Source organism: Danio rerio, chromosome 16, assembly GCF_049306965.1.
Source record: "Danio rerio strain Tuebingen ecotype United States chromosome 16, GRCz12tu, whole genome shotgun sequence".
NCBI lineage: Eukaryota > Metazoa > Chordata > Actinopteri > Cypriniformes > Danionidae > Danio > Danio rerio.
Genome location: NC_133191.1, coordinates 48017609 through 48042500, shown reverse-complemented (window position 1 = coordinate 48042500; position 24892 = coordinate 48017609). Strand labels below are relative to the sequence as shown.

Here is a 24892-nt window from a genome sequence, read left to right as displayed (position 1 = left end):
TATCCGATTCCTCCTCTCATTCTGTGAAGTCAGTCCTAGGCTTTTTCGTTGGTGCGCCAGCTATGTGTACAAAAACAGTACAACTGCCCACCACCCGCCCGAATTTAATTAAAATATTATTTTTCGTCACGTCATCCGCCCGATCCGCGGTTTATCTGCGGATTCCGCGGCTGTAACCGCCATCCGCGCATCTCTAGTGTGTGTGATCTCTGTGCCAGTGACTACAATAAACTGTGGTGTTCTGCTATTATGTATTTTTGAATGTTCACTTTATTTCTACCAATGTCCCTATAAGGCAAGTGATTTCACTCGGCGGCCATCTTTGAAACGTCTCTCAGGCAGTATGCTTGTGCATTCTGTCTGAATAGGGAAACATCAAACTCTTCGAAACTGCTAACCAAGCTTATGATTACATTACATATTTGGAATCACCAATACAATTAAACAACATCTGTCATTTCTAAACATCTGAATCACACGAATTCGGCATATTTTCAGGTTGCCCAAGCTAGTGCACATGCGCACTCGAAATGAATGACATCACGAAACCAACCTCTTTTAGAGCAGTGTTACACATTATCATCCTCTAGATAATGATCAAATACCGTTCCCCAAATAACACCAATTGCATGTTTCAATCAGAAATGACAACAAAGAGGCAATACTTACAGACTAGCTTTAAGTAATGCACAGAATAATACAAAAACCCTGCTAAAAAAATCCAGCTTAGACCAGCCTAGGATGGTTGGCTGGTTTTAGCTGGTCGACCAGCCTGGTTTTGGCCACTTCCAGGCTGGTTTTTCAGCCTTTTCCAGCCTGGTATTAGCTGGACAGGCTGGGAGATGACCAGCTAAAACCAGCTTGACCAGCCTACCCAGGCTGGTAGCCCAGCCAAAACCAGCTATGTCCAGCTTAAACCAAGATGGTCAAGCTGGTTTTAAATGGTTTTAGCTAGTCACTTTCCAGCCTGACCAGCTAAGACCAGGCTGGAAATGGCATATAAACCAGCCTGGAAGTGGCCAAAACCCCTCTAAAACCAGACTGGTAGACCAGCTAAAACCAGCCAACCAGCCTAGGCTGGTTTAAACTGGATTTATCAGTGGGGAAGAATAATGTTTTTCCCACATTTTTCCACAAAATGTCAAACTATAAACTGGTGTTTTATTTCCACATCTCTATATGATTCCTTCCAATGCACTTTGTTTTGTTTCATAAATAATTTTGGACTTTATCTTTATCTGAAATACAGCTGTGGTGCGCATGGTGGTCTTTCTGGCGTAATCTGATTGTATTTAGTGCTCATTCATTACAGCAGCAGAGCTTCAGTGCCTTCTCTATTAGCTGCATCTGCCCAGCCTGAGTGAGTTTTTGCTCCATTTGTGTCTGTCTAATTGGGCCTGTAAACTGTGAGGCTCAGGGTAATGTGCAGATGTTCGTCCTTGTGTTTGTGTGTATGTGTGTGTGTGTGGTTTTAGGACACATTCAATGTGGAGATGACAGTTCTGGTGGTGTTTTTCTCTTTCTCTCTCATTAATTCTTTGTCGTGATGACAGTAAATTTAGCAAGATTCTTTATACTTTATTCAGCTTGCATTGCAATACATATACCTTGAAAAACTCATAAATAAAACAGATGAATAACAGAGACGTTTTCATTACTTTTCTTTTGTTATTACACTCTATGTTTGTTCAGATTTCCTAGAAATCCAAGAGGTCAAAATTGTATTTGAACATGCCTTGATGCCTCTCATTCCTCAACACATTTCAGAATTTTTACACAGGTCGTTGTTTTAGGGGTGTGTTGCTTCACATGAAAATTAGTTTCACCCCCCAATGTTCGCTTGGTATTTGATACTATTTTTGGTCAGCACATTGTAGACTTGTTTTTTTCTGTATAGGATTGCACTAGTGTTTTTTTCTTTTCTTTTTTGCTCAAATTACTCTAATGTATTTGCTTATTGTTACATGTTTATATTATCTTTTTTATATATTTTTGTAATGTGTTTTACAATGTATGAATAAAACATTTTTAAAAAGAAACACTTTGATTGACATTCTCCCTTTATCATCAAAAGGGGAAAGCCGCACCCATTAGTGACATTCTCATTAGCATAGGACATTAGTTCTGTTCTTGAATCTGCCACTATGCTGACATGCAGGCATTTGTAGCTCCGCCCTCTTATGAAAAACAGCGCAATCTCATTTGAATTTAAAGCGACACCAAAAGGGAGCAAAGCTTAAAAGGAGCAGTTTCAAAGAGTTATAGAACATTATTTAGGGGGTATTTTGAGCTGATACTTCACATACACCCTCTAGGGACATCAGATATTTATTTTAAATGTTGTAAAAAGTGTAAAATGGGTCCCCTTTAGTTAATGACTGCTTAAAATTAAACTTTGCAGTCTGTCAATAATATATATATATATATATATATATATATATATATATATATATATATATATATATATATATATATATATATATATATATATATATATATATATATATATATATATAGTCAAGCAATTTAAAATCAATCTAATATTTCACAGTATTCACATTTTATTTTACTTTTGATGAAATACTGTAGATTCAGCTTTGGCAAGTTAATTTCCCCAAATTATTTACATGGACTTTTATAATGTAAAGTTTGTAGTTGTCATGATCACCAGCAATCTAGGCCTTATAGAGCAACGGAAAACATTTATTGTCACCCTAACTACATATCCGCCACTTAAATGATCTACACATCCCATCATGCACCTCACACACACCAGTTCCACATCACTCTTGATTACTCACAGCTGAAAACTCATCATGGACTGATTACCTGGACTAATATATTCACCTCTCATACATGCACACTTTGCTGAGTCTTAGTCTTACCGTGCCTTTAGATCCTGGCCTTGTTTCTTTGTTTATTCTTTTTGCCGCCTGCACCAACCTCTGTCTGTGACCACAATTTCGCTGTTGGAATACCCTCATGATTCAGTTTGTTCCTGTTTGACCATTGCCTGCCTGACCAAGCTGTTAACAAATCCCGTTTGGACCCTCACCTCTGCACCCGACTCCTGTTGTTACAGTAGTTTTGGGTTAATTTTGGGAAGAACTCTGAATGTGTAGCTGTTTGTTTAAAGAAAGGTTGGCTCCTGCTGTCAAACACCCATATGTATAGACATAACATCTCAGAAGGCTTCCTGACAAAAGCAGTTAACATATACTTGAGTCTTAATGTTTTGTTTGTCTTTGCACATATCTTATATCAGCGAGGGTCAGAGCCATCTTACAGTTCAATTGAAGCCTTATGTTACAGTTCCTAATGAAGTTACTGGCAGATTGGCAAGTAATTTTATTTCATTTACTCGTCAAGTTCAATTTCTCAAACATTTGGTGCAGGATTCATGTTAAATTTAAAACTAATTAAGGGTTACAGCATGCATGCGTTTATATATATATAGAAATAAAATCCTGCCTCATTCGTTTTGGATCATTTGAGGAATCACTATAAATAGAGAACAAATGAACTAATTCAGTGTGCTCCTTATTATTTCCCCAGACTCTCTTCCATTCTGGAAATTGAAATAGGAGAAGGCGTCCAGTGAACGCAGTGAGAGCAGACGGGAATATTGGTTGGGAGGGAAACCCTGCTTTAATCTGCCTCATTAATAGGGCTTACTTTATTTCTCGTCTGTGAATTGAGAGTGATGGATCTTTCATAGTGCTGGTCAAATTAAACTGCTCTTTAATTACAACACAGCTTTGAGAACCTTCGAATCAGTGGCATGTTTCTGTACATCCTCTCATGATTATATATTACACATAAAAGGATAGTTCACCCAAAAATGAAATTTTACTCACCCGTGACTTGTTCCAAATCAATATTTTAGCCAGTCATGCTGTTACTGAAAATATGGAGGAATATAATTCACATAACACACTGAAAAAAATAAAGATTCATTGGGTTTACTACTTTTTTTTTTTTTTTTTTTTTTGAGATTGCAAACAAATTATATGGGCTAAATTTAAACTAATTAATGAAATATAGTATGGTTCAATTTCATTTGTTTGTTTAAATTCAGCCCATATAAGTTGTTTGCAACCAGTTATTTAATCAAGTTGTGTAAATCCAATGAATAATTTTTTTTCGTGCACATAAAATCACATAAGGGGTCAATTTTATTAGTGCACTTTAAAATAAATCTTTGGAATCCATAGTATAGAGGATCACATCAGTCATTTTGACTACTTTTGTTGGTTATTTTCATAAATGCACTTGTTATGTTTATCTTTAAACTGTACACAACTTTTAACGAATTAGTTAAGTAAAGGTAGGAGTGAAATAATTGACTCGGAAACTCCGTTTAGTGTCTTAATATTTTTAATATTGTGCTATATTAATTCTTTTTTTATCTATTACATTATACTGTAAACAGGTTATGTTTAATCTCTAGGTACTCTTGATTCCCTCACACAAGTATAGTTGAATTGGATAAAACCAAATTTGTCAATATAGTGTAAGAATGTCAATGTGAAAGCATATGGGTGTCACCCAGCACTGGGGGGTTCACAAGTTAGGTCACTCTCAGTGCTAGGTTGTGACTGAAGGTCATCTGCCACGTGAAACCTATGCTGGAGTAATTGGCGGTTCATTCCACTGTGGCAATGCCTGATAAATCAGGGACTAAACTGAAGGAAATTGAGAGTGTGAAGTTATGTTTAATCATGGTTAAGACATCTAAAAATGATGAATCAAAGTGCATTTAGACAAGAACTATTCATAAAAAAAATCAATAAATATTTTATGTTTTGTAGCTAAAAATATGTAATAATGTTTACATTTCAATGCTTCAGTTTTTCAGCATCAAATGTACAAAAGTGTATGTTTTGTATTATTAAAAGCTATGTATTATTAATGTGAATGTAATTTGTGTTCAGCACACAAAAATTTGGAATGCCCTCGAGGTTTTGGTTTTTAAGAAATAATGAATTATATGCTGGTTTTGAATTGGCATGCCATGACAGCAAAACAAGAGGTCTTTATTTTATGCTGTATACAGTTTACCTGCAGAAACACCTTAAACAGTATTTTTTTGTGTAATTTAAATGAAATGTCATTTTACATTTTTACATTACAAGTAGTCTTGACAAGTCTATGACTTGAATCCAAGGGTTCTGAACAACTTTCAGCAACTTTCTATGAGGAACAAACAGATAATTTTGTTTCTAATCATGGAATAATGTTTTATATTTTTTTTATAATTATCCGGTCAGTAAATTCTGTCTTTTTAAAATGGTGGTGAAATGTATGATAGATCTTGCACAGAAAAAAATAGTTAACATTCAGCTTACCCACTGATTATTTTCATGGTTGAAATTCCCCTATTTGATGTAATAGTGTATTGTTGTTGTTGTTGTTGTCATTATTGTTTTTGTTTTTAGTCTAATCATTTTTAAAACAGTAAAAATATAGTGAGTGCATTATTAAACATTTCACTTAAACGTAAAACTTAGTGTTGAACACTTAAAAAAATCTTGCTGCCTTATATTTTTCAGTTGAATCAAATTAACTTTTCTAGTCAATTTCATCAATCAAGCTGACTACAAAATATCATATTAAACTTGGTATAAATGTAAAAAAGTGTGGAAACTGGATTAACTTATTCAAATAAAATAAAGCAACATAATAAATATTTGATGTCTTGGCTTTTTGTCATAATTTTTTTACCGTGAAGTAGTGCAAATGTTTTAAAACAAATCTGAATAATATAAAAAGTAAAAATTTAAAAAAAAATACTATACAAAAATAAAAAATGTCAATGGTTCACTTAAAACTGATAAATTCCATAAAAGGATAACAACAAAAGCACAGAATACTATTAATTGCTATTCATTTATTCATTTTCTTTTTGGCTTAGTCCCCTTATTAATCCAGGGTTGCCATAGCGAAATGAACCGCCAACGTATCCAGCATTTGTTTTACGCAGTGGATGCCCTTCCAGCTGCAATGTTATATTATTTGATATTTAAGTAAATAAGAATCATGTTTTCAGTAGATTTTTTGCATAGTGTTAAAATGTGATGCATAGTGGTTTTGTTTAATTAGCTGAACAAAACAGAAAAGTAAAAATTTACATGTTTTTTCAGCTTATTAAGGCAACATTTGTCCATTTTATTGTTTTATTTTGCAATTAAATATTTAATTAAATACAAACTGCAATCAGAATTATTTTTTCAATACATTTCTAAACATAATAGTTTTAATAACTCATTTCTAATGACTGATTTATTTCATCTTTGACATGATGACACTTCTATACAGCTTAAAGTGACATTTAAAGACTTTACTAGGTTAAATAGGTTAAATAGGCAGTATATGATAATTAGGCAAGTTATTGTATAACAATGGTTTGTTTAATTATCGAAAAAAATGCTTTTATTAATATTTTATTTTTAAATTCTAGCTGAAATAAAACAAATAAGACTTTCTCCAGAGAAAAAAAAGTATTCTCAGACATACTGTGAAAATGTCCTTGCTCTGTTAAACTTTATTTGTGAAATATTTAAAAATTAAAGGGAGTTTAATAATTCTGAGTACAACTGTATTTAAACCAAAAAAATATTTTAAGATATTTTTTCAAATGTTTCAAATTAATGCATACATTCATGCGTAGCTAACAAAGTAAATCAATTAATAAATAAATACTTAGGCCTACTAATAATGGTTACTAAACTATTAAAAATTGTGTAAAATTTGTATACAAACTACAATAGAATATAAATGACACTATAACACCATACTAATATTATAATAGTGTGAATTACGCCCCAGTTTCTGCACTAATATGACCAATACAAGGAATGATAAAATGCCTGGTCAGTATGAGCAGAAAGTTTCATCCATCAGATACGACTTTATTGTTCTCATTTTTTCCTCTAAACACTATTTTGGCCGGATGTCGGGCTTCTGTGTTACTCCGTTGATAACAGATTTAGCTGTTTCCACAACAATGGGCTTTCATGAAGTCTTTTATCAGCAGTTGCTTTTATGCATGCCATCTTTGTTGCAAACTCAGCTGGACCGAACAAGGCACCAAAATCTATCCGTGTGCAGTTTTTATGGCAGACCAGCAGAGGGAGTTTCTCTCATGGCTTTTTGGGGATTTTGGGACGTGTGTAAATTTGGCCTGAGAGGCACATTTCATTTGTCACCCCTTGGGATGTAATTAACTTGATGAATTAAAAAGACACTGAACAATCTTTGCAATTAGTGGTGGCTCTCATATCATCAGAGCCGTATAGATGTGGTTGGGGAGGTGGAGATCTACTGATCGCCTTCCCTGCAAGCTGTTTTCATCAAGCTGAAATATAATTGAGACTCTCTGCATAATTACAGCATGTTTGCTTAATTTACCTCCTCTGAATTCAAGGTTTACTGTTATTTTGACACGACACGGTCATGTGATAGCAGTATGTGCTGGTGTGTTTTGAGTAATCACAGATCAAAATCTGCCTGAGGCGTGGTAAATAATCATGTAACATGCTACGATCATCTGTGACAGATGTTTTATGCTTAATGTGTTGATAATTTCTGGGTCATGAACCAGTATCATAGCCTATTTGAAAACTGTGATAATAAATAGAGTGCTAAGCCATCAATTTCATTCAATAGCGTATATAGGCCTAAGTTCCCTCATGGAAAAAGCATTAATTTATTCACAAAGCATTTTATATAGTTAAAACAAACAGTAAACACATTGTAAATATATTAATAAGTATAGTCATCATTATCATATTGTATATTAAACTCCATGTAGGTAATTTTTACAAACTTTTGTTAACAAACTTATTCATCTATATTTTGAAGGTTTTTAAAGTCTATAAAATACATAATTTTCCCATTTACATTTTTTTTCTGATGAAACATGGGGGGAAACGCCAAAATATGGCTTTTGTAGTTAAATAATGGTAACCACAAATGACCTACACTAGCCTTACTGTTAACATATCCTTAGGTGAACTATTCATAATATTCTATGAAAAATAGGCCTTCATTCATTCTTTCATTTTCTTGTCGGCTTAGTCCCTTTATTAATCCGGGGTCGCCACAGCAGAATGAACCGCCAACTTAGTCAGCACAAACTTCAAAGTTATGTAACATGGTATACGATCATCTTTGATGGAGATATTTTAGGCTAATTGGGTTGATAATAGGTCATGAACCAGTATAGCCTATTTTAAAAGTGTGAAAATAAATAGAGAGCTTTGAAGCCATTATATCACTCGATAATGTAATATATGCCTAAGCTCCCTCATGGAGAAAACATTAGCTTTTATTTATTCACAAAAGCATTTTATATACTTAAAACCAAACACATTGTAAATACATTATTTAATGAATATAGCCATCATCAAATTGTTTAAACTTTTGTAAACAAACTTGGTAATATTCTGAAGGTTTTTAAAATCTATCAAATAATTTTTCCATTTACATATACAATGTTTTATGTTTTTCTGGTGAAAACATGAAGGAAAAAAACGCCAAAATATGGCTTTTGTAGATGGTAACCACAACTGACCTACACTAGCCTTACCATAGTTAGCATATCTTTATGAAAACTGTTCATCAATATTCCATAAAAAGGCCTTTAAAATACATTTAATAAAACCATAGATCATTTTTGTAAGGGTTTCTTCAGCTTACTTCAAGAGTCATTTGTTCATGATATTAAATTGTACCTGGTCAGCTGTATTATGTTGCAATTAGTACTTTGGAAGTTTTGCTTTGTGATTGCTGTTTAGGCGGTTTTTATTCAAGCGTAATTACCATAATTCCTGCTAATAAACATAAATAGTCGTAAACTTAGAAGTTAAAATGTTTAAATAGATACGTGTAATTTTACAAAATTTCCCCTCAAGTATTTCGCTACGCGTTCCTGCAAACGCGACGCAAACATGACGTCGCGGCTAATCGACCAATCACAGCCTTCGTTGACGTCAGCATTCCATCACTTGCAGCGTAGAGAAGGGCGCGTTTTGGTAGCGTCGCGTCACGTTGCTTGCGTGTAGCGTAACAACAAACGGCGAAAAGTTTAGTAGCGGGCAGCTGTCAGTTCCTGATTCTGCTCGCGTGTGTCAGAGGTCTCATCTGTGCACATAAGTTATAGTTACCATATTGTTTTAAGTCATTTTAGATGTTTATACTTTCTCGTTATCATGGATTATATTCAGTCGTTCAGAGACGCGATCGCTGGTAAAATCTGGCCTGTTACCGTGAGAGAAGTTCAGTTTAAAGACTACTCGGATGCAGAAACGCCAATGGAAAAAGAAAGCGAAACACACACCGCAGGTATTAATAGTTTTATCTTTTTCTCCAAAGTTTTGAGCAACGTAATGGGCTTGTAAACTTTGATAGCGCAACATGGCTGCAGAGATACAGTGAGTCATGTTTTAGGAGTTTTGCATGTCAGCTGCTCTTTTGCATGGGATTTGACTGATCAGGGTTTGTGAGAAGAGTTCATGTTCTGGCTGTTAATGTTCAAGTAATTTGCTGTTGTAAAGTTTTAGGTTTGTTCGCTCAGCCTGTGTTGACATGTACAGGCTTTAGTTAATTGTTAACTTAGTGGTCTATTTTGGTTCTGACTTATTTTAAGTTTGTAGCTAAACATTTGTTGTGTCTGTTAAGCTTCTTCATTTTGAAGTGTGAAGTTTGTGTCATTATAATAGCCTCTTATGGCCCAAGGTGTTTTTACATGCATTTTTTATTTATCTTTGTTATTCTGGCATATTAGTATTACTTATTATTATTGGAACCCAATTAGAATAAAGCATAAGTCTCATCTTTTGATATGATGTATTTTTAGGTAAAAATTATGTCCATAAATGTGGACTCGTGGTCTATTTACTAGGGCTTTGAGTACTTGCATTGACAGCACACTCAGTGTTATGTATTCCTGTCACAGTGGGGTGTGAGTCAGTTTAATTGCAGAGACTAATTAAGCCAGAGGACCACTAAAGGAAATATGATGGTAAATGCTGTTAGTTGATAGTCATGTTTCATCTGGTAGCAGTTTTTCTATATTGTTTTTTTCACAGTAAATGTTGGCTAATAGTGGGGCAGATGCATCCATCAGAACATAATGTTGCAAAATAACACTAAAATTAAGTAGATTTCAGATTGCCTGGAAGGTAGGGCTGCAATATATAGCAGAACATTCTTATATTCTTATGATAATATTTGAATGTTGCTTTGAATAAAAGTGTCTGATAAATGAGTGAAGGCAAATTAAATATATGCAATATCCAAATCACATATATTACATTTGTTTTATGTGGCACGCATGTGTGTTTTGCATGGATAGGTTGTTTATGCACATTTGACTAATCAGATAGGGTCTTTTTTTTTAGATTTGTTTTTGGCCTTTTTGCCTTTATTAGATAGGACAGTATTGAGACAGGAAACAAAGTGGGAGAGAGAGAGAGAGGGGGTAGGGAAATGTCATCGAGCCGGGATTCGAACTCGCAACGCCCTGACGTGCTATTGCACCATATGTCGGCGCGCTAACCACTAGGCTATTGCGCCGACATCAGAAAGGGTCTTAATATTTAGTAGGTGCTGTTTTGCAATTGTTTAATCGGCCTAAAGGTGAGCAGAGAGTTAAAAATAAATACTAAATAAATACTAATCATAGTAGGGCTGCACACAATTGGAAAAATTGGACATTGTGATATTTATTTTTTCTGCTTTATATATCTTCTGATATGAATACAGTTTCATTAGATTGCTTGAATAGCTATATTTGTAAATAAACCATTAATTTAGATAGATTGGGGTGATTTTGTGAGGTGTGAATCATGTATAAAAAATAATAAACACATTGCAAGAAAGAATAATTACAGGTACTCTCTTGAAATGCCTTTAAAACATATGCAAATGCTAAAATTGCACTCTGTTATTGACAGTTTGCAATGATTCCACAAATCTCATGTATTCTCAACTGTTGTGCTGATCAACTAGAATCACAGCTCAATGTCGCATATTTTGCGATGTGACTATTTCAGACAGACACATTATAGTGTTTTAAAGTCAAGTTTGCACCTTGATTTTTTTGTGCCTGAATTAGATTAAAACAATATGTATTACCTGTTTATTTTAACATGATCATTACATGAGTAAATAATTTTAAGAAAAAATGTATCTAGGGAAATAGATCCCCAGAAATATCGCTATATGGAAATACTCAACAAAAATATTGCAAATTGAATCACAAGCAGTATCGAGCAGCCCTTTTGGAGAGGCATTATTTTATTTATTGTTTTAACTATACACATTCAAAAGTTTGGTTAAGTAGGATTTTGGAAGACAACCCTTCATGTTGTACAGTAATCGTTTGAAAATATCGTAATTTAAAATACATATTTTATATAATTTAATAATACTTCTGATTTAACATATCAATAATCAAAATTTTCAGCGTCATTACTTAAATTGTTCTAATTCTCTATAATGTTTTGATTGATTTAACATTAAAAAAGGTCAGCTTTTATTTAAAATTGATTTTTGTAGCAATCCGAGTCATTCCTCTTTTGATTTATTTAGTGTCTCCTTGCTGAATAAGTATTAATTTCCAACAAATTTATTGACCCACAGTTTTAAGAAACCATATATGCCATTTTCGTTTTATAATGTTGAGAATCATAAAGAGCTTTATTGCCAAGTATGTTTACACATGCAAGGAATATTGTTTTGTGACAGAAGTTTCCTGTGTGCAACAGAATGTCAGTAACAGGACAAAAAAACACATAAATTCTCTGAGGTCTACTTTATAGATTCTTATAGATCTTAAAGTACAAGTAATAAGCCGTTTTCTCACCCCCTCCACACACACACACTTGTGTTGCAACTACTGGATAAAATCTAGTTGGCATTGCATCATCTATCATTATTGAGTCCTTCTGAAAATGCTGCATCAAACCGTGTCTAGTATGGGAATGTCAGAAATCAAGCAACGTTTGATTTCTCAGTTCACAACTTTTGCAATCTCCTCGCATGTGATTTTTGTCCTGCCTCTCGACTCTAGGCCAGAGGAGAGTAAAATGCAAGGATTTTATCGCTGTGAAGTTGCCACAGTGCAGGAAATGGCGTTGCACCATCAGTTCACAACCTTCAATAAGAAACATAAAGGGATTGCTGTGTGCTTTCGAGTTGACACTTATCAAAGCGGCGCAATACTGATGGTAGCATATAAGCCTATTTGGATAAATGGATTAAAACACACAGAGGTGAAAACAGATGAATCTCATCCTTGTGTAAACCATATCTGACTGCAGGAAATCATATTTCTGCATTGCTTGGTGCTTAAAATGAAGCACTGTTGGCGTGTAAAGGGGAATCAATGATAAAAGTTTTCATATTTAAAGGAATAGTTCACCCAAAACTGAACATTCAGTCATGATTTAAGGCTGATTTATACTTCTGCATGCGAATGATCCGTCACAGCCTTCTTACAGTCGAATACCCTTTGCCATGGCTGACGCCGACCCTGACTCGCACCATTGAAGAAATGTAGCTATTGTTGTGCGGATCGATTGTTTTAGAACTTCTAATTTAGCTGCCTATGGGAGAAATGACTAGGAACAATAAACGGCAGAAAACGGTCAAACTACTTGCTCTGCAAACAAGTGTGTTCATGACTATACATAAAAAGTAGCATAATATAAAAAGCTATCATCAGTTTGCTACATCAAGCAGCAGAACGTTTACCGTCTAAAAATCAGTGAAAGTTAATGAGACAGAAATTCCAATGGAAATTCAATTAGATTCCAATGGCTGCCCTCATTCGTACATCGAGAATAAAATCAATACATTGCAACGACCCATAGCACAGCTTAATCTATGGAATTGGTTGGCTTGGTAGCAGTGACGAATGTAGGTGGAGTCGAGAGTTAGGGAGAGCAGCGAGCCCATTGAAGCGAGTGTTTAGAAAGTGTTAAGTCCTATGAAGGAGCTTTAGCTGAACACTTTTGTTTTGTATTTACCTTATGATTAAGGTTGTTGCTCACCCCCCCTGTCCCCGTCTCTGAATGAGCCTGTTTGAGCTGCTTGTAAAGTAAGTTAGCATTACAGGTATTTCCGGTGTTTACAAAACACCCACAAAAAATTTGACACAGAGAAGTAAAGAAACATAGAAACCCCTGTACCAGCTAGCGTTTTGAAAGTGTTATTGCAGAGCAGCACAAACAGAATGCAGAAGTATTCATTCATTCATTTTCTTTTCGGCTTAGTCCTTTTATTAATCTGGGGTTGCCACAGCGGAGTGAACCACCAACTTATCCAGGGGGGGATCATGTGTTTGTCACTTTTGTTCTTTCGGTAGGACTAGCAAGGAGACTCTATAAATGGCAGTGTCTGGTTTCCTCTCACAACTGCCTGTTTATGCTGTCTACATATTTGACAGAACATTTTACGTAATCTTCGTTGAATTTAATTTGGGCAGAGTTAGAGTGTGCAACAGAGCTGAAAAGCTTGTACAGGGCTTTTACTTGGTAGCATTTCAAAAATGTAGGAGCACCAACCAAAAATGAATGACCACCACTGCAAATTGTATAATAATGGATTATTTGTATTTGAAAACAACAATTATGACTAACAAAAACAGAAACAACTATAACTAATTCTGTGATGACTTGTTGATCTTGGCTTTCGGATCAGCATTTATTATGATCACTTTTATCAGCGCCGTTATTTGTAACTTTGGGTGGGTTTGCAAGCCTGTGTGCTTTTCATCGCGTCTTCCTCAAACTACAACCGTTTGCATTTTCCACGGTCTCAAAAGCTCTGTTATATGACAGCGTAAAGCCTTGAGTGATTGACAGCTAATATGAATCAATATAGCAGCAAGGAAGAGCGATTCAGCACATTTTTAGAAAAAACCTAAACAGATCGCACTACAACCATTATATGCAGTCGCACAAATGCTCCCAAATATATTATGAGGTCGCATAGATTAAATTTCGGGCGTATGTGCGACCAAAATGGTCGCAGTTTGGAGCTCTTCATGCCGTTGTGTAAACAAGATATTACATACTGCTATTTAGCTAATTAAAAGTTGTGATCTGGCTCTATAAAAAATTTAATTAAGTTGACTTTAAGGGGGGGGCGGGGAAAGCCGTTGGGAGAGCGGGGTGCCCTTCTATTATAATGGTAGGGGAAACACTGTTCTTATGGTGTTTTTCATGGTGTGTTAGTAAATGCAAGGCTATTGATAAAATCCTGGCATAACATTGTATGACATTTCAGATGACTGTTCTATAGCCTACAGATAATAAATCTGTCAGATTCTGGAGTGCTTTACAGGTCTAAAGAAAAATAGAAATGATAAATGATCCTAAATAAAACAAATACATTTATAGATGTGGTATTTTAGAATTTCACTCACCTGGGAAATGGATGCCACTTGTGGTTTGTGAGCACACTTAAGTACAAACTACACAGCATGCAATATTACCTAAAAATTGTAAGAAGTAATTTCAAAAGAAAATTTTGTAAAGCCACATAAACAAATATGAAGTTTTGCAGCTAATCTGCTGTATTCAACTGAGGTGACATGACAGCGAACTGCTAGACCAAGCTGTCACTCAAGTGGCCACACCCTTAATTATGCAGAATTATGAGTTATAAAAAAATCACCCCCTCACAGTTGTAATGAAGTGTAATATGTTAACCAAAATAGTTTTGTGTACTAGCCTGTAAACAGCTTTTTTCTGCTGTAAAGTTGGTCATCGTAATTATAGTGGTCAATAGAAATGTGCTCTGTTTTGGAGCCAAGCCTAGTGGAATTTCAGTTTCAGTTACTTTCGAATGGCTTCACAAGAGAATAGAGGGATTTTGCTGCCTGTGGTTTCTGGTCAACTATAATCCCAACTCAACATTGCATATCTTGCGATTTGACTATTTTGAACGCACACATTGTGATATCGATGCTGAAACGATTAATTGTACAGCCCTACTTATCAACCCCAAAATGCTCAGTGTTGGAATTTTCATATTTCGTCCTATTTTTAAATCTGCATGTGGTCCCAAAACAATGAGATAATGGCCCGGCGTTTTTGTTCAGTGCCTCTGGTTCCTCATTAAGAGAGAGGAGCGGGTCTGAAGGATGAGTGGGCCGCGCCAATGCTGTGCTGGAAGAGCAGGGAGTCCATTAGCATACATCTGCACTGGCTTTAGACGGACGTGGGAGGCACAAGACGCGTCCTGCTTTTTCTCTAGATCACCCCCAAAGATGAATGGGATGCGTGGGTGTGTTTTCATTACTGAGTTAAGACTAATTCCTCGGTGCATTAGCCAGAGCTATGCTGTGCCAAACCAAGTGGTCATGTGTGGATGCCAGTGCAGGTATAACCGTGCGCTGGACCAATGCTGTTTCTTTCTGTAAAACTGCCTCTCCAAGAACTTAAGCTAAAGCTGTGTGGATTAGAGTTAGGCCTGCACAATATATAACTTCAGCATCGATATATAAATGTATAACTCCAGCCTGATCTCACGAGAAAACGTAAGTATTTTACCTTTTGCCAGTTTAGTGGCTAATTCGTACGAGTTCAGTCGTATGAAATTGTACGATTTAAAAAAGAGGCGTGGCACCTAACCCCACCCCTAAACCCAACCGTCATTGGGGGATGAGCAAATCGTACTTAATTATACGAATTAGATTGTACAAAATCATATAAATTAGCTACTAAATCAAAAAGTTACGAATTGCCATGAGATTGTGTTGGTATATATACAATAGTAACATCGCAGGATGTGCAATGTTGAGTTAGGGGTTATAGTTCATCAAACACACAATTCAGGACACATGCAGTTTGGAGTCATGGCACAGTTTAACCATAATATAGCGTAATATCGTCAGTTTTTTTTTTTAAACCTTTTGATTGTGTGAAAATTTCAAAAGTTTAAAGCATTTAGACACAAAAATAGCAAAATTTTTCACTTTTAATAAAAAAAAACTTTAAATGATTTATATGACAGACCGTGTAATTTTACATTAGATTATTTTAGTTTCTGTACCCGAACACTGTTAGACTCCCCAGAAATGCATAAAGCATGGTTTATTTAACTTTTAAATTTGCTCTGTTGAATTTATATAGGCTTGCAAATGATTATATTTGTGCAGATGCAATGCATTAAAAAAGAACACCTCAGTCAATCCAAATTAATGATTTTTTTTCTAAATAGCTATTCACGTCGGGCGAAGCAGTAGTGCAGTAGGTAGTGCTGTCGCCTCACAGCAAGAAGGTCACTGGTTCGAGCCTTGGCTCAGTTGGCGTTTCTGTGTGGAGTTTGCATGTTCTCCCTGCATTCGCGTGGGTTTTCTCTGGGTGCTCCGGTTTCCCCCACAGTCCAAAGACATGCAGTACAGGTGAATTGGGTAGTGTATGAGTGTGTGTGTGAATGTGTGTGTGGATGTTTCCCTGAGATGGGTTGCACCTAAAAAGGGCATCCGCTGCGTAAAAACTTGCTGGATAAGTTGGCGGTTCATTCTGCTGTGATGACCCCAGATTAATAAAGGGACCAAGCCTACAAGAAATTGAATGAATGAATGAGCTATTCAAGTCTTCTGGTAAAATTTAATTCATTTGACAGTATATGTCACAGAAAAACTAAATTCACATTGTCAAATTATTCCAATATTGTGCAGCTATAGTTAATATAATATAATTATAATATAATATATAATATAATATAATTTGTCAACATTTGTATTTATATGTTTGTATTTTATATCAATATTTTCATATAATTAGCATTTAATTGTAACAAATTGTACAAACCAGCTCGTACGAATTCATACGAATCAGCCACTAAATCAAAAAGTTACGAATTGCCATGAGGTTTAAAATGCATATTATTAATTTAATAACTATAATATAAATGGAATGTTAATGAATAGTTAAAAGGTTTCAAAGAATAGTTTTTGCTTTTTTTGTGATATAACAGTGTAAAAATATCTTTTAATTAATATGTTTCATATTTCGTGATTCACAAGTTTTTTTTTCTACTTATTTATGGTTGCATTATGGGACATTAAGCTGTAGTCAGAATTATTAGCCTTCCTGAAATATTACCCCATGTATATATTATTCTCCAATTTCTGTTTAACAGAAAGAAGATTTTTGAATCAACACATTTCTAAACATAATGACTCATTTCTAATAACTGATTTATTTCATCTTTGCCATGATGACAGCAAATAATATTTTACTAGATATTTTTCAAGAAGCAAGTATTCAGCTTAACGTGACGTTTAAAGGCTTAACTAGGTTAATTAGGCAACTTAGGGTAATTAGGCAAATCATTGTGTAACAGTTGTTTGTTCTGTAGACAATCAAAAAAAACATTGCTTAAGGGGGATAAATGCTCAATTTTAAGCCTTAAAGTCTTGAATCTACTGAAATGTTGTGTTGTAGGTCTTTAATCTTTTTTTTTAACAGGTCTTAATTTTTCTTTGGCAATGTATACACAATCTAGCTAATAACACCCATACAATCACCAACAATCCATCTTGATAAAACTTAACTTTTTATTTAAAAATAGCATTTGATTACTTTCCTTACAGTAACATTTGCATAAATGTTTGTTTACTGCTGAGGATGCTGACCTGACCTTTATAGTATTATTATTATTGTTGACTGAAGTAATTGACAGCTATGTTTTGTTCTACTCTTGGTAAGGGTAATAGGGTTTGTGAATGGATATAATTGAAAAATTAATTAAAAAAAATTTAAGTAAATTAATCTTATTGTATTATTAAATGTATTCATTTGTTCTAATGTTTTGATTGGGTAAGTGAAAATCTTTTTTTAACTGGGATATTTCAAAACAAATCTTTAAATTTCATGTATAATGGTCCTAATATGTCTATTAGAGTCTTAAATTTAACTTGGTGAAACACTGTAGATTATTTAGGCAAGTTAGGGTATGATAATTTCATCTGTAGACAATTGAAAAAATGTTGCTTAAGAGGGCTAATAATATTGACCTTAAAATGTCCCAAAAAATATATATACATATATTAAAACTGCTTTCATTCTATAGCTGAAATAAAACAAACAAGACTTTCTCCAGAAGAAAAAATTTTATAGGACATACTGTGAAAAATTCCTTGCTCCAATAAACGTAATTTGGGAAATATTTGAGAAAGAAAAAGAAAATTTACTAGAGGGCTAATAAATTTGAATTCGGCTCTATATATATATATATATGTATATGTGTGTGTGTGTGTGTGTGTGTGTGTGTGTGTGTGTGTGTGTGTGGGTGTGGGTGTGTGGGTGTGGGTGTGTGTGGGTGTGTGTGTGTGTATGTATATATATATACTGTATATATATATATATATATATATATATATATATATACTATGTATATATATATGTATATATATATATATATATATATATATATATATATATATGTATATATATATATATATATATATATATATATATGTATATATATATGTATGTATATATATATATATATATATATATATATATATATATATATATATATATATATATATATATATATATATATATATATATATATATATATATGTATATATATATATATGTATGTATATATATATATATATATATATATATATATATATATATATATATATATATATATATATATATATATATATATATATATCAGGGCTCAAAATTAACTTTTTTACTTGGTAGCACCGGTGCTCCCAACTTCAAATATTTAGGAGCACCAAAAAATTTTTAGGAGCACCAGAAAAAATTTAGGAGCACCCACCAAAGATGAATGAGCACCGCTGCAAATAGTTTTTTAAGGGATTTATTGTATTTTAAAACAACATCAATAGGACTGACAAAAACCAGAAACAACTATCTAACTAATGCTGCGAAGACATTGATATTTGTCTAATAATTAGGCTATAGAATATTAATGATGATGAAAATAACAATAATAGTAACAATTAATTACATTTCTCATTATGATACTGCCTTGTAAAATAAAGCATTGCAGTAAGAAATATTGATTTTGTACTGTTGTTTTTATATGCATGTCAATTTAATAAATAATATTTCTGCTACAAAACAAACAAAAGATTATAATAAATCATTCAATTCAATGATGAAAGCTGCAAAACAGTCATCAGTAAATAAAAAAAAAAATAATATACACCTCAAAAAAGAATAGACAAAAGAAAGTAAGTAAAGTCTCACTTCTATCACTCTTTAAAAGTTTTGGTTTCAGTTTGTGTCAATTTAAAGGTTCAGTCTGAGCTGATCTTCATGTTTCTGTGTTTGTGGAAAAGCTGGCGAGTCAGCCGACCCAATTTATGAGCACGAAGAGCAGGATTCTTGCGATGAAAACCGGCGCAATACCGGTCTTTGTTATGAGCCGCAGTTTCAGTGTAATCTTGGTAAAGACATGCTTCTTTGGCGATGAAATGTACAGTATTAGATTTGACTTTTAGCGGACATTTGCGCTGAACACGCAGTGAATGCAAAGCATGGAGATTCGGGCGCCTTCTCCAAGAAACGCGTACTCGATTGATCTCAGCTGGCGGATCATTATTCACCACGTGACGTGTCATGATCGCTCTCATCTGCGCCTCAACTTTAGGTGGGGTTTGCAAACCTGTGTGCTTTAAGTTTTTACTCTTCTGCCGTTTGCATTTCCCGTGGTCATAAAAGCTCCTTCCCTGTCATCTGACAGCGGAATACCTTGAGGGATTGACAGCTAATATAAACCAATATAGTGGCAGGGAATAGCGATTCAGCACGTTTTTAGAAAAAATCAAAACAGGTCGCACTACAACCATTATCTGCAGTCGCACTAATGCGCCCATATATATTATGCGGTCGCATAGATTAATTTTCGGGCGCATATGCGACCAAAATGGTCGCAATTTCGAGCCCTGTATATATATATATATATATATATATATATATATATATATATATATATATATATATATATATATATATATATAAATGTATATATATTAGAGCTGTGAACCTACACTAGTCTCACGGTTCGGTTCGGTTACGATTATCATGCCATCAATTCGGTTCAATTCGATATTACGGTGCATTGACGGTGCTTTCCATCCACAGTTTTATATTTTCTTCACAGCAGCATTTCTTGTATTAAAATGTATGAATATATTTATATATTATTTGTAATACAATTTTGTCGTTTAATACAAACAGTCACAACAAACTGTAACTTTAAACAAAACGAGCATTAAGAAAATAATATAAACAAATATAAACATCCAGCTCAATTTCTGATCCTTGTCTAGTTCTCTTACACCTCTTTGATTGGTCACACCCTCAACAAAAACGGTAGCTATTGGCTCTTGTGCGCTGCGCTCTTCAGATAAGTGACACTGATAAGCGGCAGGCGGCAGCAGCGATCTCACAGCTGATGCATGATAGACATGGTGGAGAAAACTCTGCAGACACACGCTCGTTTCTGTATCCAAAGGTAATGCTGTAAAACAGCCGAGAGGAGAAGAAAAGCCACCCCAGCAGGTCAAATGGGCCTCTGGGTGTGTGTGTGTGTGTGTGTGTGTGTGTGTGTGTGTGTGTGTGTGTGTGTGTGTGTGTGTGTGTGTGTGTGTGTGTGTGTGTGTGTGTGTGTGTGTGTGTGTGTGTGTGTGTGTGTGTGAGAAAGAGAGAGAGACAGAGCGAAAGCGAGAGAGAGAGAGAAATAGAGTAGGCTACTTTCCTTCTCTCGATCTCAGTGAAATAGGGGTTATTGTTGTATATGTCAGTGAAAGACTGATCCAGCAAACACACACAGTGAAATTGTGCACAGTTTGAGTATTAAGTAGTTAGAGCGTTGTAAATACTCGTGATCGCCTTCCTCGCGACAGAGCGCATATGAGGTAAATGACGTCAGTAATAACTGGTTATGATTATTACTGAACCGATACCGAATTGTCCGCGTCTGCATCGCGATGCATCGAAGAAACAATTAATTTTGACACCCCTAATATATATATATATATATATATATATATATATATATATATATATTTGTTTTTTATATATATATATATATATATATATACATATATATACATATATATATATATATATATATATATATATATATATATATATATATATATATATACATATATATATATATATATATATATATATATATATATATATATATATATATATATATATATATATATATATATTAATATCGCACACCCCTAATGTCGACACGATCCACCAGACAGCTTTAGCACAAAGAAAATCCTCTTTCATCATATGACCCCTTTAGTTAAGGGAGAACTAACAGCCAGGGGAATAAACACAGCAAAGTTGCTCACTGAACCAAGCAGCTGAAGCAAAAGGACCCGCCAGTTGTCACGGCCCAGACTGTCACAGTGGCTGGTGTGTATGTGTGAGAGTGTGTGTGTGTGTCTGCTGTCCCTGTAGTTAGAATGCTGCGTCAGGAGAGCTGCTGAACTCCACACGGCCTGTTCCTTTCCCTCATTAACACCCACCCCAGGTCAATTAATCAAACCCCGATACTGTCAGCGGCTCTGCGTGTGTCACCCGCACCAGAGCCTCTCATTAGCACTCACTCCAGGGTGACTAATCGCAGCAAGATCCTTCCATCCACTCGGTTATTGCTTTAGTGAGCACTATTTAGTTTGCAAATCGAATAAAGCAGTGGCTAAAGTCTGCCTCTATTTTGCTTTGCAAGTTCAGCTCTGATCTTATACTGCTGAGGACACTACTATTTGGTAGGGGGATAAATAATGAATTGAACAACAAGATGTGTGAATTAAACAATAATAATTCATATTTAAAGTGCCACGTCAAGGAAAAGCACACTAAAACATTGGAGGAGAAAAGCACTGCATAATATAGAATATTTTACATTATATATGAAAGAAGAACAAGTTTTCATTGCGTGAATCATTTTTAAAAAACTGTTATTTAAGTTTGTGTATCATGAATGGAAGAATTAAAAGATAAGAGATAATAAATAAAAAAATAACAATTCATGAGTCCCTATGCACATCATCTTTTCACATGAATATACAGTATTAAATAATAAAATAGTAAATGACAGAACAATGGGAGTGTAATGTACATTACAATGTACATTAATTTTGCAAAAAGGGATACATTTCATCAACAGGCGCTACTGCTGAAAAAACAGAAATATATAAGAGAATTTTCTATTTTGAATTTATATTTATTATGGTATACAAATATATATATCAACAATACCACATGAGTAGCAGTGCAATATTGCTGTATATCGGCACTGGTGGGAGGCGTTCGTTGGCTTGAGGCCGCAGACTGAGTGCCTTAGTGTCCCACCAGTGACGATATACAGCCATATCACACTGCTACGAGTGTGATATGGCATTTATACAACAGTTCGAAGGTGTAATCTTGTATAGAAAAAGAAAATCAAAGTTAGGTTAGAGTTAGGGCTGGGTAATTTATCGAAAAGTAAATGTAATCGACATTCAGAACCTATAATCGATCAAATTTTTCCAGGTCAGTTTATTCAATTACTTTACCTACGGTGTGAGGAGTCACGTGGCCCTGTTGTGTTAAGACTACTTTATACTTCTACATCGAACACACGGTTATAGTCTGGCGCAGGCTTCATGCGCATACCCATGTACCACTCAAAAAATGTAACTACACGCCGCGAGTTTACATTGATGATAGTTGGAAGCTGCGCCAGAGACGGCAAATTTTTCATTGCGATAAAATTATTATTTAGATTAAAATGTTTGTTTACAGAAGACTCAAGAAATTCACTGTTAAATATTATTTACAGGGTAGCAATTGAGTTTTTTTATTATTTATTTAGAAGAGAAACTGCTTATTTTCTACTTTTAATATTAAACACTTAACATTGAAAATTATTTATTTTGTTTCCAAAAGTGCAAGTTATTTATTTTAACGTCACGTTATTTTTATTCATTTTAATGTGACTTAGTTTAAGGCAGTGTGTTTTAATTTCAGTTGTCCAACATTGATGTTCAATAAATAATCATAGATAGCACAGTGTGTGATTCCTTCAATTATTTTAAAATCAAGTAATGCACGCTTCATTCACAAATGTCACTTGCAATATTAGCATATTTAATGTACATAACTTGTTAAATAATTAAATAAAATAATCATTCATTTATCGAAATTGACTTAAAATGTTCAGTCAATCGAGATTTTGATTTTAGGCCAAATCTCTCAGCCCTACGCAGAGTCTTAAAATCCTATAATACGAGGTACTACTTTCTTGCGCCATTCATTCACGTCTGCAGCTGACCGTCAGAACAGCAAAATAACGTTACTACTTCACACACATCACTTTAGAGATAATATTTGAATGATTCTCTAGCCTAATGTTTAAAGTGATGACAAAACAGGGGATTTTGCTCACATTTTAAAATTATAAGGCTGAATGGCATGAAATTCCATACAGAGAACTACAGAGATGTTCCATTATTACTCTGTAATAGTCAGGATATCACAATAATTAACCCTGAAAATGCTAGAGCAAAGCAAACACTACCAGATTACTATGTTATAAATACAACACTACAACATGTATAAAAGAGAAAGATCAACTTAGTAAGTCACTTACCTGTTCTGTAATGATTTGTTCAGCTGTTTTGCTGTTTTTCTCCCCTAAGGACTTATGCGGTCGCTGTCGCCATCTTGTGGCGTAACATCAACCATCTTTGCTATGCTCAGTATGACAGGCTGGCCGCTGATGCGCTGAATCCCTGAAATGATGAATTTTTAAAATAGGCGCTATGCTTATAAATAAAATCTAAACAACTAGATTCTTGTCTAAAAAGGCCTTAAAAGTACATTGTTGTTCAACAGTTCAAAAGCTGCAATATTTGTCAAACTGTAGTGAGTTTATTGATCTGCTGTCACTCTGGGCGGAGTAATACACAAGAGTAAAGAGGCTGTATGAGCTCTGATATTGCAGTATATCGCACTGCTATCAGCCAATCGGATTCAAGAACTGTTGTGTATATAAACAAAATAAATATATGTATATATATTTATATATTAATTTTCATAAATATATATAAAGCATTAAATGCATGTAAATTTAGTCAATAAGTAAAAACTATTTCAAACCAAATTTAACATTTCAATTAAAATAATTGATTATTATTATATTACTTTTAATATTAGTATTCCAGTAGAGTATCTGGAACATATTCACTGTGCTCCAGATTGTCTTGTGGGAGGTATGATGCATGATTTCTAAGACATAAGGAATAAGTCTTCAGATTTATTGGCATGACTAAAGAGCACACTGGGATGAGACGTGAAGTCTAGCTCTACACTTCCCTTCAGCCGAGACGCCCTAACTATTCTTCATCTCACTGCATGTGGCAGCTTTAGTGCTAAATCCATATCCACCATCGGGAAAGAGGGACAAATAATGCAGGTCAGGGGGAAAAAAGAAGAAAAAAATAGACCCAGAGCGCAGACCGGAGCTGAAAGATCAGCTGCTGTGCTGTAGGAAACAGTTCCCTCGGCCTTTTACGCTCGCTGGGTCTGGATGCTTAGTCAGAATTTAAAAGGTTATTGAATGGGGGGCAAAGTTTGATCCGCTAAGCGTCAACTTTGACTGCTACTCCAGCATTTAGTCTAGACTAGTGCCAAATAAACACCGCTGGGACTGCAGCGCTTTTCACCAATCAATGAAGTTCAAAGGTGATCTATAGAGTCAGTGTTAATGTTTCATTTTCCTTTTGGTTTAGATCCAAGTTCAAAACAAGAGAGAAAATAAGTATGATGATACATGTCCCACAAAGCAAGCATATGTACATAGAAAAAAC

General features: G+C 34.5%; 1 protein-coding gene across 6 annotated transcripts in view; it reads left to right on the top strand.

Annotated features, from left to right (window-relative positions):
* Window positions 1-24892, top strand: part of oxr1a (oxidation resistance 1a) — a 330299-nt gene that overhangs the window by 158930 nt on the left and 146477 nt on the right. For 2 of the 6 annotated variants that reach the window (XM_073925234.1, XM_021466737.2), the window contains exon 1: window positions 9091-9345. The exons of the other annotated variants lie outside the window; for them this stretch is intronic. In XM_073925234.1, coding sequence (XP_073781335.1) covers window positions 9213-9345 — 133 coding nt within the window. In that variant the 5' untranslated portion in view covers window positions 9091-9212. Of the gene's footprint in view, window positions 1-9090; window positions 9346-24892 lie in introns of those variants that run through there. 6 annotated transcript variants of the gene reach the window in all.